This window comes from Tachypleus tridentatus, chromosome 8 (genome assembly GCF_004210375.1).
Source record: "Tachypleus tridentatus isolate NWPU-2018 chromosome 8, ASM421037v1, whole genome shotgun sequence".
Classification (NCBI taxonomy): domain Eukaryota; kingdom Metazoa; phylum Arthropoda; class Merostomata; order Xiphosura; family Limulidae; genus Tachypleus; species Tachypleus tridentatus.
The window spans coordinates 36,387,287-36,406,486 of record NC_134832.1 but is presented as its reverse complement, the minus strand read 5'-3'; the positions used below and the strand labels follow the sequence as shown (position 1 = coordinate 36,406,486).

The following is a 19,200-nucleotide window of genomic DNA, read 5'->3' as shown; positions in this document are numbered from 1 at the left end:
GTTGTTTATGGATTTAGGAACATTCCCAAGGAAAGGGAAGTATCTACACAAGTTTCCACCTAATTCAAACAGAAAACACATTGCCTGGACAAAGATTTGATCAAGAATTTATGATAAATGCTGCCAAAAGATGCCATGTATGCAGTGAACATTATTTAAATCAATATTCAAAACTAAATTACAATTTGATACAGAATTTTGAAAAAACAAAAAATAGCATTAAAGATGCAGTGCCCAGCAGGTATCCAAAGTTGAGGGAAATACAACAAACATGGAGAACAGCAGCCAAGTTCATGCAAATGGCACATCATGCTCTTGTTAACAAACTAATAACAGTAGTGTTTGATTAGCTGTTCAAAAACAACAGGCATGCAAGGTAATGCTCAAGTTTTAGCTAATGTTTTAAGTATAATATAGAATTGTCAGTAACCATTCAGGTTTTAGAAACACACCAGCAAATCTGCTGGCACAAAAAATTATGAAGTTTCCCTTTCAGCTGTTCTTTACTACAAGAAAATGTCATGGACAAACAAAATAGCTGTTCTTTTTATTTTTCATGTTTATAACTATGAAATTTCACCAGAGATATCAATATTCAACATAAAAAAGCCAGATCTACAATATTATTAAAATATTATGTTTGCTTTTCTGCTCCTAATGTATACTCAGTCATGTGCATATAAACCAAAGCAAGTACAGAATACAGTATCAGAAGACCATCAGTTGATATTAGATCAAGATATAGATCAGTAATGTTTTTATGATATTGTAGCACATAACTATTGAAACAATTCAATACTTCACGACTTGCAGTTGTTAATGTGTATAATGTAAATGTGTTGGCTGCAATTGATACATCTATCTTTCTCTTCACCTGCTGTTGCTGTTTGTGTTCACAATATACTGTTGCTGTTGTTGCTCACAATATACACATTCAAGCAAAAAAAACAAAAAAAACCTTCATGTCTGTAGTCTAAGTATAAAAACTATCATACTAATGTGTTTTAAATCAAATTTATTATTTTTTCAACCAATCTTGTAAAAGAAACTTCTTGAATAGAGTAAGAGGATATTTATTTACTTGTGCTAATGTCTATGCATTACACTAGAATTGTCTTGGTCCGCTGTTAATGTCAAAACTGGCCTTTAACTCTCGCACTGTGAAGGCAGTTAATATGAACTCACAAAAATTTTGTAACCATACTATAACTTTAAATGCACTTTGTGTATCTTCACAAAATTTGGTAGACTTTCAGTAAACATAACACAAAAAATCAAATTTTTTATGAGTATTTTTACTAAAGATTTGTCCAGAAATATATGTACAGTATTTCTATATTAGTCTGAGTGCTAAGTGATTTCTATGTTAAGATTTAAAAATGCTTTTCATCTAAAAAATATTTTATTTGCATAATCCCTAAAACCAACTATATACATTTCAAACTTTTTTCAGTACAGCCTTTTTACAAGATTGGTCAATTGACTGACCTCGTAACCATCAAAATCAAAATTTAAATTAGCATTTTTTCTTTCTAAACTCACTTTAAATTGTAACAAAAAAATCATTCATCCTAGATAGCTTTGCTCTCATAACAGTGTACATCTATTTATACTTCAATTTAATTGAAACCTAATTTTTATTCATGCCATTATAAGTTGTATTCACTTGACAAAAATTCTGTTTATGTTACATTATTGAATTAAATTAGACACAAGCAACTAGCTAGCTGCTCAAACTTTATGAAAAATTTTATTACATGATTTTTCTCCTAATTTAACCTTAGGTAATAAAGTTTTATATTTTAAAATTTATTTAGTTTTATAGTAATAAATAAACAAAAAATTACTTTTTGCTCCTAAATGTCAATGACACTTTACCTTATTTTTTAATATTAATGATAATATTGCACTACAGTGTTTAGTTAATTAATGCACCAAAGAACACAACAGTAATGTGCAAAAACAGAATGTCTCAACTATCACCATTTCGTGGCTTTCTAACCACGCACCAAGTCACTAAAACTTCATCTCAGCTTATGCGTTTCCCCATGGGTGTCAAACCTGAACTTACAAAGCAAAATTGACAATTCTCTTTAGAGAAAACATAGGTCATTTGATAGGAAAAATCTTTGCTTTCTACTGGTTATATATAATATAGTATTTAACAGCACAAAAATACTGTTAATTTCTGAGACAGGATGTGACAAGTGGGTATTGCAAGAGTATGGTTGTCTATTTCACGATTTTGGAAAGAAACTATAAAGATTATGAAAATGTTTTGTTTGAGAAATGACAATATTGTCATTAAATCTGTTAAATTTTATACTTCTTGGAGAAATAGTAAGTAAATTAGAGAAGAGGAATTGTCTAGAGATCAAATGTCACAATTCTTATAGTAGAAAATTTAAAATTTTGCCTTATAAAATTAAAACCTATATGATTAAAATATGGATTTAGCTACATTTATTTGTATACAATAAAGGGAATATTTAAATTTTAAATGTAACTCAAAACCATATGAAATGCACAGAAAAAGATATGGAGAGGGTTAAATTCTGAATACAACTTTTTTAAAAAGTTGTGACGTTTCACCTTCCCATAATTTACAGGTTTAAAAAGTCCTTACCTGGAAGATCTGGATGCTCCAATCCATCTTCCATTGGAACTTTGTTACCACAGGTAAGTGCCCACCTGAAGGTTCTGAAAATAGAGAAAATTTTTTAAAAATTGTTTCAGCTGTTCTGTTTATCATTTGACATACCACAGCTATTGGAACCTTTATTAAATGTACTTTGAAACGTTTGAACAATATTAATACAAAGAAAACCCGTGTTATAAATCATAACATTAGGAGTAAAAGTACTTTGTATATCTTTCAATAGGCTCTCAATAAGTCGCATTCAAAGCCAACCATAAATCAAACTCTTACGACAAACATACGAAAATAATAATAAAAAACAAAACACTACCCAGTTACCATTCTAGTGTGAGGTCATAAGCAAAGCTAGACGAGTTTGTTGTATTTGTTTAACATTTCCAAAACTTCTAATGGTTTATTTCACAATTAATAAAAAGGAGGTACATATTTAATTTCATGTTTATTAAAAAATATATTCAGGTCTGCATATTTTAGCTCAAAGCAATAATATTTCAATGTGTAAATTTTTTTTCTGAAGTATGCATTTATTTTAATATGCAGTTGTACTTGTTACAGATGAATGCATAAGAAAAGGGAATTCATTACTTTGAGTAAAAATAAAAAACTTTCATAGATTTCAATATACACTGTTGAGTTAAAAATATAAAAAATTACCTTCACTAGAAAGTTAAAAACTAGTGAAATCAGTTATACTTCAACTGCAGTCAAAAAATTAAAAATTACATAGCAGAGAACACAAAAAGTTGTCAGAAGTAAGAAACCTACAATTACCACTTGTGAAATTGAAATTGTGAAAACCCGTGAAAAATGTAAAATTGAATAACTTTGTCAAGAAACAGGTAAAGTGAAAACTTGAAAAAAAATTACATTTCTTATTCAAGGTATTAGTTGTTACAAATTGTATATTCTGGGACGTTTTTAAGGCATTTTACTTTTTGTGCTATATGATCATCAAGATGCGCCCACTTAAGGTTTTGTTTTCACTTCATAGTTTATGTACTTTATTGTTTGACCATATACATACTCAAAAAATGCATCTTGACCACCAGAAGATAGAAACTTTTGCAACATCAAATGATATGGGTACTTTCTTTCATCAAACAACATAGGTGATGTAAATCCAACTGAACAGATGTAAAATGTTAGTCTGTTGAGAAGAATAAAACAATTTGTCAATACAATGTACAAAGACAATCACTGAAGTCTAACTGAACAGTTTATTTTCCTATTATTATATTATGCTAGCATCTACAGCACTACATATAACATCAAAACAAGCATTTTAACTCTCTTAACAGATTCGGTCAATCTGACTAACCACATAAACTCTGTTCTCATTTAAAGTGTTTATAGATTTAGTAGTTCTAACTTTCAATATAGTATGAATATTTTCATAAAACTTGGCACTCTTTCAGTGAACATTATAAATCTTTTCACATACACAAAATCACATCTTTTACTGAAGTATTTTTAATAAATTAAGATTTTTCTATGAATACACTGAATATTTGTTTTGAAGAGTTTGTGTGCAAAGGAATTATGTTCAAATTAAAAATAATTTTCCTCACCTCAAAAATCTCAAATATTTATGGATCAGACAAAGGAAATTCAAAATCAATTAACTTCCCTAACATTATAACCACCATAAAATAATCTAAACTACTTTCTTTTAACACTCCTACGAAAAGACGTTTCTAGTCCTGATTTCTCCAAGCCAGTTCCCCTGGCTGTGGTTTCACTAGATAGTAGATAGGGACAGTGGGAATCTTGTTAATTCATTCATTAATGGATTTAAATGGCAATTTTATTTAAATACAAAATTATTAGCCTAATATTAATAACCTTTCAAGTTGCTCTGGGGCCTATTAGGCACAACTTTTTGTAGGAGTGTTAAATGACTTCAAATTACAAGATGAAACTACATTTGTTAATCCTAATTAGCTTTAAGCTCATAACAGTATACACCTATTTACAATTAAATTGAACTACTATCTGCACCATTAAAAGCTGTAAATCACTCTTGAGAACAGCAACTCACATTATGCTATTAAATTACATTATCCATGTGTCACATGAAACTTTTGTTTATTTCTTTTACCTAATCAAATCTCATTTACTAACCTAAAAAGATCCCTATTTTCAAATTTTAATTAGAAAAACTAAATATGAAAAACAAGAAATAAAAAGTGTTTACCCAGTCTTTTTCCTTGCTGTTGACTATCGATGAAATTAACCTGACTTTTTTTTTTTTTTTTTAAATAGTAACAGCAGCAATGCACTAACTAATTTTTATTTAATTAATGTACCAAAGAGCACTGATCAATAAGATGCAAAAAGTGGAAAATTTCCTATAACTATATTTTTCTGACCTTCTAATTATGCAACAAGAGCCATTACAAAAATCATTGAAACTAATCTCTCTTGTGGAAACAAAGATTGTACTACTAGAGAAATTCACAGTTGTTCACAATACTTCAATTGAAAGATGAAAACCCCAACTTTCTTTTGGTTACAAGTAATATATAATAAAACATAAGAGACCTATTAACAAATCCTGAAAAAGAATATGTGACAGGAGACATCTGATTTTCTATTTCATAGCTATGTAACAAAACAAATTGAAGGCTATAAAAATTAAGGTTTATTTGAGCAATGCAGATTTTAGTGAGTTATTTATATTTTAGTTTCATACTTTTTCAAGGGGCGGCGAGTAAAATAGATGTGTAGAATTAAAATATTAAAGTTTATATACTATTAAAATACAAATTAGTTAAGATTTTATGCTATACTAATTGATATAGCATAAATAAAAAGTAATTTAATAAAATTTTGAATCTAACACAAACTTTGTGTCATGCTCAGTGAAAGGTACCTGGAGTGAGAGAGTTACTCTTCTTGTGATACAATATGGAATGGAAATAAAAATCACGAATTACTAAATTTTGCATAACTAAACAAAATGTACTACAAAAAATAAAACTGTTCCATAAAACTAGTGACAATGAAAAAACTTAATTTTAGTATATCTATTTTCATCACCTTAAATATGTTTCACCATTTTCATCACCTTAAATATGTTTCACCATTTTCATCACCTTAAATATGTTTCACCATTAAAATAAATATGTGATTGAAATATCTACCTAAACTTTGGTAGAGGAGAGGTTTCTGGAGGTTCCCAACTCAATCCACTAGCTAAGAGATGAGTTAATGCTGATGCCACAGCACGTGCAGCAGGTGTTGGTATTGTTGGCGAAGGTGGAATCTGCTGTCCTCTTCGTTGTCGCATTGGCGATCCTACACAAAGCTGTATAATTAAAAAAGAAATAAAATTAGTCATCTGAAATAATAATAAAATAAAATTCAAGTTTAATAATGAATAAAATAAAATGAAAATTATTCTTTCACCTTTTCACAGTAACAAGCATCAATGTATCAGTAATTAACTTTTTTTTAAAGCTCTGTGCATACAAAATTACCAAATTAAATGAAACATTAGTAGAGTTTTAATAGTTTAACATAATTTATTACAAAATATTTTAAGTCATTGTAAATAAACTGTATCAATACTTTGGACATTTCTTACAATCAGTGGAAAAGAATAACAATAAAAATTCATACAAAATTCTGAACCAAAGAAAACTGAACAGGACCAAACATCTTATTCAGTTAGACAAAAGAAACAATACACACAAAAGAAAAAAAGGCATAAATTAACAGGAATGCTTTATCAAAAACAAGGCAAATCATGAATAACAGTATAATGGCCTTATGATACATCTTTTTATAATAACCACAGCTCAGCAAACATTAAATTCGTCTTGCAATGCAAGACTGGTTGTTTAATGCTTACATCATATTAGTTTCATCACAAATTGTACACGTGTTGTTATACACTAGTGACCAACATAAAGGTTACAGGAACAAAAGCTGTGGTTATCAGACCTATGATGATATCTAGGTAATTCATTTTCACATATAAGTATATAAAATTTACTTTAAAACATTAAGTCATAAGCAAAGATATGTAACTTTAAACTACATTTTACATCTAAAACCAGCTCAAAAAACAAAGTAACAGTAACAAAAATACAAAAGTAAAAAATCTGATTTATTGATAGTTAAACACTCATACCTTCACAAGTAGACCAAATAATTCAGCAAGAGCTCTTCCTAAACGAGAAGCTCCAGACAACAAAGGTTTAATTTGTTTAATTTGTGCCTGAAGCAGAGGAGAGATCTTTCCTTTCTGTTTAATCTCAGAGTTATTGATACCATCAACAACTGTGGAGGATTCATCAACTTCCATGGCAGAAGTTCCTCCATTTGTACTGAGAGCTTCCATAGCAGAAGTCACACCATTTGATCCAAACTCTTCAGCTGCACTCAACAGGCCACTCCTTCCTTCTTCCTGCTTGTCCAACTATGAGTAATATAATGCTACAGCACTATTTTCTATTACAAATAAGCCAATTATTAAGTACACAAGTGTATTGACCACTCTTTGTGATGGATTTCAATTAAGTAATTGTATACTCCCACAAGTTATGCATGTTTGTAATAAGGTATAAATAGACAAATGCTTAAAAATTGTATGTTTTTATTATAAGATTACTTGCATTCTTCAATATGCAAGTGATAAGTTTTGGAAACATTCTTGGCAAGTAGAATTTAGTAAAAAAAAAAAGTGCAAAGTTACACAGACAAGTTACTTTGTATTATAAATTGGATGACATTTTGGATCATGTGTTCCTTTTTCAGGTTAGAAGTAATCCGTAAACATCATTGAACTTTCATTAATAGATAAGTAGTTTATATAATATCACTTTGAATGCATGTACTCTAGCTAATTAGCTACCAAACAATATTGGTACCTTTCAATACAAAACAAATTTCCAAATTAGTTTTAAACTGACTAATACTCACATGAATAATGTTCATTTCTTAAATTTTCAATATTTCAACATTCTAATAATGATAGCATGTTATTTAACAAGCCATTAAATCATACCAATAATTTACCATTTGATAAACACACATGGATACATTTACAAGTGCTACTAATACAGTTAATTCTCATAGCCTGTTTTGAATGTTTGTTGATAAAAATGTTAAAGATAAACAATGAATTAAAAAAACAATGAAAATATATAATCTGACAAAGATAATGTATTTAACTAAATTTAACAAAATATTTAGTTGAAAATATGTTCAACAACACTAATATTAATAGTTATGCCTACTTAGAACTAAGTAAAAAAAACTGCATATGTACTAAAAATTTGACAAAATTCCTATGCATTATTAAATAAGATATTTACATCATAATCATTTTTCACATATACACACGTCTCACATCACAAGCAAAATAGCCATAAAAACTACAAAAAAATATGCTTTTAAAAAATTAAAGCAACTTAAATTTTTCTTAGGTATACATCTTGAAATATTTCTTCAACAAATAATTTACTTCCTACGTACCTTAGACAAGTCCCTAGGAAGTAACCTGTCCAGCTGATGTCGACCAAACTGACAGTTAGCAGGCAGTGTGTTTTCACTGCATAAGGCCAAGAGAACAGTGCTTTCCCATACCAAAGAAGTATAAAGACGACTAAGACCTCGTAAAACACTTAGCCCCAATTCTGATCCCCAGTGGCTTATTGATATGGTTCGAATGTCACTCTGCACAAAATTTGGAAAGATCAAATCATTACAAAATTTAAGTATCAAAAATGATATACATTTAAATAATAACAAAAAATAAAAAAACTGTAACGTGTGCAGTTTAATTTTAAATGACCTGTTGTGCTAGATAATGTTCTGCAATAACAATGAATCAAAGTATAAAATATTTGCACAAAGTTATACAAGGTCATCCAACAGACTACAAGAAAGGCAAAGTCAACAAATTCTGATGCCAACTCTTTAGTTAATCCAAATCAAAAAGTGGTATTTAACCATTATTCTTAGAATGCATGCATCACCTCAAATTAAGGAGTTCAACTGTGAGACAAAAATATGTGAGCCAGGGTCCTTTACAGTCTACAATATCACACAGTAACTGTTAAGCCAAGTTCAAATTTAGCATATTAGACATACTAACCTGACCAGTACGACAAACATGTACAAACATTATGATGTATGCATGAGCTGCAGCCATGGCATGAAGCAAAGGTGTAGACTGATGATTCGCAGTCGCTTCATTCAAATTTGGAGCAGTGATCAGTTCCTCAAGTAAAATGCTGCCTCCTGGTGGTTCAAGTGGGCAATGTAATGGTTCCAAACTCTGTAGAACTTCATTGAGATGAAGAAGACCTTGTTTCAAGACTTGTGGTTCATGAGCTAGATTCAAAATAGATTTACAAACACTAGCTACAGCTTGACATGCTGGAGTAACAGGAAAATCTACAGGAAGGTTTGACAACCCTAAAATTCCCATTAATGGTACTAGTCCTTTCTGTCGTACAAACTCCCTGCAGTGATCATCAGTAGAGTTGTTACTTAAGATTGCATCAACGAATCTCATCTGAAAAATAACCAATTACTAAATAAACATTAAAATAGCTAAAATGCAATACAAATTCACCAATAACTCTGAAATGGTATTTTTAGGCTCAAATATAAAGTTGGTTACTTGATACATCTTTTCTTATATTAGTTGGTTACAAAATGTGCTAGGTGAAATACACAAGAAAAATTAGTTTTTGTAATACTTGAATATGTCTATATGATGCTACTTTAAAACTTCATAATGGTACAATAATAACAGATTAACAATGTCCTTTCATTCAAAGCATTACTGCATTAAATTATGGTAACCTAACAAGGTTCTCACTCGCTGCAAATTGTTTCTTTAAATAAAGGAACACATTAAAATATTTACATTTCTAGCTCAGGCATTTTTGTAACCAAATAGACGATACATGACAAGTCATTTAAAAAAATATTTAATAGAAAAAAAAGTGTCAGAACAGTTATACTTACAACATTAAGTATGTAGTCAACTAATGGAATTGGAATCTTAGTCTCTGATCCTGTTGAGATTTCTGGAGTGACCTGCTTTTCAGCACCTGATTTTAATGTTCCTGTTACTGTATGACCTCCAGTTTCTTCATCATCATCATCTTCTTCATCTGATGAGCCTGCTTCAGTAGAGACTGTGCTGGTTCGGAATCCACTTGTTGTAGCAGTTTCATTTTTTATAGCTGGACGTGAACACACATATCTTGGATCACGTCCCATAGCACACAATTCTTCTAGTAGCTAATAAGAAACAATTTTCCATTTAAATATACTATGAAAACTAGCTGGAATGCATAATAGAAAGAAAAATTCTTATTACTTTTGAAGTGTTTCCAGAAAATTTGAAATGACTTCTTTGTGGCTGCTATTTTTACATCTATATTCATTATAGTGAATATACATTGTGGTCTGATATATTCAGTTGAAACAAACCTTTAAATTTTCAATAATAAAAATGGTCCATCCATAAACAAGTACTTTGACATTACAGCATTATATTAAGGTGCAATATTATGCAAAAAAAGATAATTTAATTAAACTATCAAATCTGTTGTGTGGAAGTGTGTTCATACTAATGATCACTGTTATATCACCATGGCCCTACATAACACGGTTGTAGTATAAACAGCAAGTACTGAAAAAAATGTCAAAATGGATATAATTACACTTTATCTAAAAGATGCAATGATTCAAGTTAAGAAGTTTAATGCCTTTTCAAATTTATATGTAAACTAGTACTGTTAAGTAAAGGGATCAAAGTTATGAGTGCCATATTGTTAAATATGCGAGATATTTATAAAGTAAACATGACTACATAGTTACACCTAAAATATTTATAAATCTACAATATGAAAACATGTTAAAATTTTTTAAAACAACATAATTATGTAATGCATGCCAAACTATTACAGAAGTTGTTTGGTTTTGACAATTCATTGACCATTTTGAGACTGAATGTGATGCAAAGATTTGTATAAATTTGTATCACACTGATAAAAGGTAGATATTTTATAAATAGAAATGACTATTGATCAAACATATGACAAATTTTTAGATTTTGCAGGCCATTACTTAGGTTTCCTAGTTGCATTTTAATGCATTTATTTTACAACTTCACAAATCTACCCACAAGACAGTCACATATTATGTAGGTAGTCTCTTTAGCCTCTACTACCTATCTACCTTTATCAAACATCATTTTACCTTGATAATTGCAGCTGTAGCATCAGCTCTTAGGCTGGGTTGATGTCTCATCAACTCATCCATAGCATTTCCAAGATTGCTAGCAGTATCACCCATAGGATCTGAGCTTCGTCTTCTTTTCATGGCTGGAAGATAGTCAGGAGATAAAAGTACCTTGAACAGTCTTTCAAATGGCTTACAGGCAACAAAGGCTTGAAGTCCTCGTGTATTCAAACACAGAGCACTGAAAACATTAGGTAATGAAGCTAGGACTTCTCTTGTGGCAGGAACCTTCAAATATAAAATGCAAAATTCAAGCATATCTATCTAGTTAATAAACAAATATTTATGTATAGAAGTGATCCATCACGAAAATACGAAGTACTAAACATGAGATCCAAAAAGATCTTCAGTAAAAAATTTAACTCTTCACCTAAGATGAAGAAAAATTCAACTATAGTGTTTTACAATATTTAAATTTAACAACAAAAATCAGTACAAGTCTTGAGTTCCCCTAATATTTCTACTAACCTCTTTGACCAACAATGCATGAAGCACCACATCTGTCAGTCCACTGTCTTGAAGTGAAGATAGGAGAGAAGGTTCTTGGAATACATAAACTGTCACAACATCTGTGGCTGAAACAAATATTCATGTCATATCAGTGAAGGTATCTCTTCATCTAATTCACCAATACAATCTATTCTGTACCAACTCTCAAGAATATATTTGCTAGCTTTGTTTTAAATCAAAATTTTAATTAGTTCAATGACAGAAGGCCAATGTTTCACATCACTAACTGAATACTAATCTTCAAGTGTAGCTTCTTGTATGACATGTAATTAGCATTTTCAGAAGTATCTTAGCTTCCAAGTCAAGCCCAGCTGATTAATTTTGAAATTAAAAAGATTTTCTGGCCATCTAATTTGACACAGACACTTAGAGATCTGAAATTACATTTTAACACAAGCTGAATTTTAAGTCATCAGATACTAAATTAATACACCTGTGAGAGAGAGAGTGTGTGTGTGTGTGTGTCAATGATATCCTCTGATATTTTCTTTGCATTGTGGAAATACTTAATGTGCATGAAACTTAATACAAATTTTCTACCTAGTAATAAGTTTCACATTATATTTCAGGCTGTGAATTTTCCAAATTATTCTGAGACTTTCTTTTCATGTTAAAATTGAAAATATTTCTTATATTTAGGGAGTTGATTTTATATTTCCATTAATTTTTTTTGACATTGTATTTTAATCACTTAAGTAGTCAACATTGTCTATAAATCATAGAAAACAGCCAGAGATACTGTTTGGCAATCTTTCAAGATGGCACCATAAATGTCATTGTTGTCACCATACTTCAGAACAACATTCTAATAAATAGGTTTGTTTTTAAAAAATAAGTTATTCACTGCATATTTGGGTTGTTTGAAGATAACCTTAACAATAATACATGCAATTAAAAATAGGGATTTGTCATACAAATAGATTTCAGTTTCTTTAAATATACTTGCTAAATCTAAATTTATGAAAAATGTATAATTTAAGACTTTTCTCAATAGAAGGAATATCAAAAGAAACTAAAAATAAATAGCAACTTTCATTTATGTGCAACTTTTGTAAGCTTCACAACTGAATTGTTTTTCCTTATAAGGACTTCAGATAACTAATATAACAAACCATAAATTACTTCTACAACCACTTTAATTACTTTATATTTACAAAGATGTAGATTAGAATATCTTCTATCCAGTTATTTTTAGATTTATAGCTACTTTCAAAACTGAGCTTTATTAGAAATTTAGATTAAAAACTACAATACAAGAGGTGACAACAAAGGGATGATAGTTCAAGATATAAACCTATAATTTTGGACGAGGACAAAAAAAAACCTAGGGAAAAACTCACAGGTGTTGATTATAGGCAAGATTCCTAAAACCTACACAGAAATAAAGTTGCAACTTTTAGTTTTCTTTGTGAAATACACTATAAAGCAAATTTTACAAAATAAACAGAATATCAATTCGAATTATACTTTTGACTTAAATTATGAAATTTGATAAGTAATTGTATATCTGACACCTGAAAAGTGCACGTCACTTACAATACAATTAAGACAAATACTAAAAACTGAGTGTTTTAGGCATAATAACTGAGATTAAGTCATATTTGCTGACCAAAGTTTCTGGTCATAAAACTAATTTTTAAACAGTTTTCTGATATAATCACAGCTCTCTACAGGGAAAATATAGTAGTAAACATATGACCACTTGTGTGCTTAGAAAACACTGAAACAAAAATGTGGTTAACTGTTTTCCCTCCATCACAAGACAAATTATTTCTAACAATTATTAAGCTGTAAAACTTATATCTTCTTACCCAAAAGAAAAAGTGAAGGCCCATAATATTCTGCATTACTAATGATGTGTTTCAGTGACTTTGGCAGTGATCCATCCATTACTAATAGAAGAAAAATACAAAATCAAACTACAATTACATCATATGTACAGTAAAATAAGATTAAAACTGAGTCAGTATTATACTCCTTTATTGTTCTATTCAAATTATGTATTTCATTCAAACTGTTTTAGATCAATAAACTTTTGATAATTTAAAAAGTTAAAACCACGAAAAGTGGAAAAATCAGCTAGCAGTAAGACCACGTTTGTTCAAACACACAAAAAAAAAGCATATATAATCTACTCCACACTTTGCTTTTATAATAGTTTTAAAAACTATTTACGTAAAAGAAACTTCATATTAATATTAAAATTATAAATCATAGTTTACAATGTCTTATGCTATCTGAAAAAGAAGGATCCTGGATGGCTTTCTTCAGAAAATTCAACATAGATTTCAAAAGTGCTGCCCTTTGAGGAAAACACTGCACACCTGTAAAGAAAACAATGTTGACCACTTGTTAAAACTCATATGCCAGTTCCAATTTAATTAATTAACACTCATGTTTAACTTCTAAAAATAAGGTTTTGCAACTATAAATGCTAAAATGATCTGAAGCTATCAAAGTTTTTCTTCCTCATCAACCCTTTCAAAAAGGACTTGGTATAATATACACGAGTATTTAATATAAATGGTAAGTAAAGATTCCAAATACTTTTGTACACAAAATAAATCAATTTTTTTAATGAAGTATTTTTACTAAAGATTTGTTTCTGAAAACAGTGCTTCATTGCTAGCGTGAATGAGAAGTGATTTTCGTGTTATGATAAGAAGAGCTATTTATCTGCAAATTTTCAAATAATTTGTGTAATCTCTTAAACCTCCTAAATACACTTCAAACATTTTTTTAGTAAAATATATTTTGCATGTTATTTTCTCTCTCAACTATATGGGGTCTGTCAATTTCACCAACCTTATAACCACCATAAAAAATTAGTAAATGCTTTTTTGTTCTAGAATAACTACAGATTACAATGCAAACAAATGTTTAGTCTAAATACCTTAAACCTCATAACATACACATACATTTTTTATGCCTGGATAACATTACAGCAGTTGCATTTAGAGAGCATGTGCATTCATGATACTGTATCCAATAATATCAAATTGACCTTTAGTATTTACAAAGTGACACAGCTTGGCTGTGATTTAGTAGAACTAGTATTTTGCAAACAAAAAGTTATATTTCAATTATTACAAATTAAATAAGAAAAATAAGTCTGAGAACTTGTTTCTAAATGATAATAATCTGTATACATAAAGCATGGAACAGAAAATAAAAGTAGAGCAAACAATTATATCTTATAGTTACAATGACCTTTGTACTCATTTGCTGCTTGCCATAAGTTGCCAAGCCTTTTTTAAATTTTGCACATGGAGGATGTGAAACAAAATGACAAGGTTTTATGTATACATATAAAATAACCAAAAAATAACTATATTGTTGCTACAGGATTCTACTATAATTTATCAGGCTTAGAAACAAATCTGCATTTTGTCTAAACAAAAGTAATTTCAAGGAGAAACAACCTACTTTCTTGAAATTTTGGTTTAAAATAACAAGGCAGCTTCCTAGCATTTTAAAATGGTTGAGAAAGTCACTAAGAGGGCATTCTGAACTTTAAATTAGTTATTCACTTTATATATGGAAGCTAGTGTATATGTAAGGGACAACTTCCAAAAATAAAAATTGATAAAATAGTAGTTTGATAAAATGTTGAATGCAAGTCAAATGTGATAATACGTCTTTGACCGGTCGAGATAGTTACATCTTTAAAATTGCTGTTGTATTATATTTACTCCTCAACAATGTGAAAACTGATGCCTATAATTTATTCAACATAATGTGTTTTAGTTGTTGATGATGATAAAGGAAGGAAAAGATTTTAAGCTTTTGTAATACAAAAGCATAAATTATTGTGAGTAAAACAGTTTAATAATACCTTAAAACTGTAGAGTATAATGTTTAGAGAGAGAGAGAGTGTATGTGTGTGTGTGCATCTATACTTGTAAACATTCTTTAAAAAAAAAAAGAGTTTGAAAACAATCTTGTTGAAATGTACATTTAACATCTTTTTATTACCATTCAAGCCATCTCAACTTTTTTCACAAAGTTGGTTTCTCATCAAAATTCTTCTCTTTGAATAAGAACAGTCCTGAATTTTTTAAACTGGCAAAAAATTTAGGATATTACTGGAATTTGACCAAATATACTATTAACAGTCATGGTACAAGATTTAATTGTATTTTTGTCAACATTTTACTTTTCATGTATATGTTTATGACCTCCTTACCTCTTCTTGGTTCAAGCTCTTCTACTTTCTCTTCTTCTATGAGAGATGGTGTATCAGACACTGATGCACCAATATTGACTTCCATACTTCCTATGTTATGACTTATGTCAGGGGCTTGAGCAGTTTCACTAAATTAAAAAAAACACTCACTATTATACATGTGGTTCCTGACTGATCTCACCACACAAGTGAATTTAAAATATAATCCCTCTTACCCTTTGCGACTTGAACATAAATAGGTACAAAAAATGAAAATATTTCATAACCAAAATCTCAATATTTCACTACTCTATATCAGTATGTCAGAGGCTTTATTTATTCAACATTAAATCTCAAGCTTGAGTATTTTCATGTAGCATCTCCTGTAACCCACAAAAATAAGTAACCATAAAAAATACTTTTCTCCAAGTTAGTTTTCAGATTTCATTTGCATTAACCCCTAGAACTTTAAATGAATTTCAGAAGTTTTTAATTTAAGGTGCATGCGTGCACACATTTATTTTAACTTCTCTAAACTATAACTATTATTGCCAACTTGTACTATATATATAGTATAGTACAACAAAGTGTTTAAAATTTAGACATACCCTTTTAATATTTCATCAAATAATCTTAAAACCATCTCTTGATTATATTCTTAATTGCAATATTAAAGTATATAATTGACAGAGGAACTTTAGCTCTCAGGTGAACGTGGTGGTATTCATGTAGTACACTAATCCTTGAGAACCCAGGAATTAGCTTTCATAAAGCATTAAACCTTTCAAATATGCATGTTAAAACAAAACACAAAAAGTAAAATATAAAACTGAAAGCTAACTACAATGAAAACAATCTAGCTAACATATTTCTGAAATAAAATATGTAGCATGAGTGTGGTCAGTGGGTATGATTTTCCAGTTTATTTCATAAACAAATATTGGAGTCTATAAAAATTATGCTTCACCTGAGCAAATTTATTCATTTTCCACAACATTCCAGGTAGATTCAGTGCCGAATAGCTGATAGAAAAATTTCACGAACTTACAAGAATTTTCAAGAACACTGTAGAACTAAAGAGAATTTTCTAGAACTTTCCATAGTATATACAGGGGCTCCACCACTCACCATTTCAGCTTAGTTCTAACTGCCTAATTAACACACAGACGTACCTGATCTTATTAGAGATGGCATCAAGAAGCTGTAAGCATTCTCCAGATGCTTTCTGATATATATATATATGGCCAGTTTATTCAAGACAAGAGCAAAAAGTACTCTGCAACAGCATCTGCTAAAATGTGTGAAGCCTACAAAAAATACTTCAGCAAGATGGGCTCTGCTTCTGCCACAATGTATCCAGTCTGTGCTAGCCAACTGGAATTGCCTGTAACCCAAATAAGTGATGCCTTTTCATTGATAGATCCAGAAGCCTTAAAACTGTGCTGCTCCATAATGGGAATAAGTACCCATCTCTTCCCCTGGCTCATTCAGTGACCTCAAAGAGGAATACAACATCATCAACCCATTGCTATAAGCCTTGAAGTATGATAAGTATGGCTGGAAGGTTATTGGAGAATTCAAAATGGTGGCATTCCTGATGGGTCTCTAAGAAGGCTTTACCAAGTTTCCCTGTTATCTTTGCCTTTGGGACAGCAAGGACACCGCAACACTACAACAGAAAGCACTGGCCACGACGAACCAAGTTCTCTGTGGGGAAGGCACAATGTCAAGTGTGAGCCACTATTGGACCTACAGAAGGTGTTGTTCGCACCAACCCACATAAAATTGGGTCTCATGAAACAATTTGTCACAGCTCTTGATAAGAAGTCTGCAGCCTTCGCGTACCTTCGAGACTTCTTTTCTAAGCTGTCTGAGGCAAAGATCAAAGCTGGTGTCTTCATTGGACCACAAATAAAGAATATCCTAGAATGCACAGAATTCCCCAAGAAGCTCAGCAGAAAGGAAAAAAAAAAAGCTTGGAGCAGCTTTGTAGCAGTGGTTCGGGGCTTCTTGGGCAACCACAAATCCAAAAATTTTGTGAAACTAGTTAAGGCTCTGGTAAAGAACTATGGTAAAATGGGTTGCAGGATGTCCCTGAACATCCATATCCTTGACGCTCATCTTGATAAATTCAAGGAGGAAATGGGAGCATATAGAGAGAAGCAAGGCAAGCATTTCCACCAAGATATACTGGACTTTGAATGCTGCTACCAAGAACAGTATAACAAAAATATGATGGGAGACTATATTTGAGGGCTGATACGTGAAAGTGATTTACATTACAGTCGCAAATCTCGAAAATCTAATCATTTCTAAACATTTTTGTATAACTTTAGTATAAATACATGTAAATCTAGATTCATGTTTCATCCAGACCTTATGTGAATGAAAATGTGCAAATTTGCCTGTTTTTACATAAGAAATAGGTTAATTTCCAAATTTCATTATCAAGGTCACAAAAGTAAAAAGTGAAGAGAATAATGGCCATTTTCTGTACTCTTACAATTAAGAAATAACATACTATCCAGGAACAATATTTGTGTTATACATAGTGTAATAATTAATTTACATTAAATTCTGTACTTCTTGGAGGGATGATATATATTAAAGAGGGAAGACCTACAGAGCTAGTTTCTCAGTTCTCATAATAAGGTAACAGAGTCTATTAATTTAGCCATGTTTGTAAATATTATTATAGAAATGCATTTTCATTAAATTTTAAACCTAGCTCAGTAAAGCCTCATGACATGCACAGAAAAGGATGTGTGTATGGAAAGATTAAAATACTGATCATTTATACACGAAACATAATGAGACCAAAACATAAAACAAAAGCTTCAAACATCTCCAGATAATCTAGAAATTAACAATCATACAAATGAGACTAGCTTGTAAACAAGTACTGATACAGATAGGTTGGTGAACAAAATGACTTGGAGCTCATACATTTAACTGAATCAGTTTTTTTTTAGTAAAAATAAAACCTAAATTACCTTCTTGGGCCACTTTCCATGTGTGTACTGTCAATTTCCATTGCAAGTTGACCTTCTACCTGGCTTAAGCTGCTCGGTTCCTGAGTACTCGAAAGGTCAACAGCAGACACAGAAGGTTCTCTCTGACGTGGCTTGATTATATAAGGCTGTTCTTCTTTACATGTGCCTATCTCCATCTATTTGTAATATGTTTAAAAATTAGATTTTCCTCATGATCACCAAAATCATGGCATGACAACTGCTTAATACTGACTTACTTTCTACAATTCTCAAATATTCATTACATCTAGAATAAATATCTAACAGGTCAACTAATTTCATGAACATCACAAGGATAAGTTACAAGATAATTGTTTTTTAACCTTAAAATCATAATTTTACATTTTCTATTCAACAAGAAAACTGACAGAAAATATGTAATCCACAAAAGTAGCATACGTTTTGGTTTGACATATATCTAATATTGTTTACTAATCACAACTGAAGAACAAAACCTTACCTCCAACCGATTGATGAAACTTATCAATCCCCCATGTGAGTGAAAGGCCTGCATGTCCAGGTTAGTGATTAAGTCTATCACCCTTACTGCTCTAGTTACAAACTGC

At 30.4% G+C, this 19,200-nt stretch overlaps 1 protein-coding gene across 1 annotated transcript in view; it reads right to left on the bottom strand.

Moving 5' to 3' along the window:
* The window catches only part of HUWE1 (HECT, UBA and WWE domain containing E3 ubiquitin protein ligase 1), a 195,617-nt gene that overhangs the window by 122,975 nt on the left and 53,442 nt on the right, over positions 1-19,200 (bottom strand). The window contains 14 exon segments of the mRNA XM_076448258.1: positions 2,627-2,700; positions 3,684-3,806; positions 5,803-5,966; positions 6,795-7,082; positions 8,141-8,341; positions 8,763-9,185; positions 9,644-9,922; positions 10,886-11,155; positions 11,396-11,502; positions 13,249-13,329; positions 13,660-13,761; positions 15,624-15,751; positions 18,596-18,771; positions 19,095-19,196. Coding sequence (XP_076304373.1) covers positions 2,627-2,700; positions 3,684-3,806; positions 5,803-5,966; positions 6,795-7,082; positions 8,141-8,341; positions 8,763-9,185; positions 9,644-9,922; positions 10,886-11,155; positions 11,396-11,502; positions 13,249-13,329; positions 13,660-13,761; positions 15,624-15,751; positions 18,596-18,771; positions 19,095-19,196 — 2,518 coding nt within the window.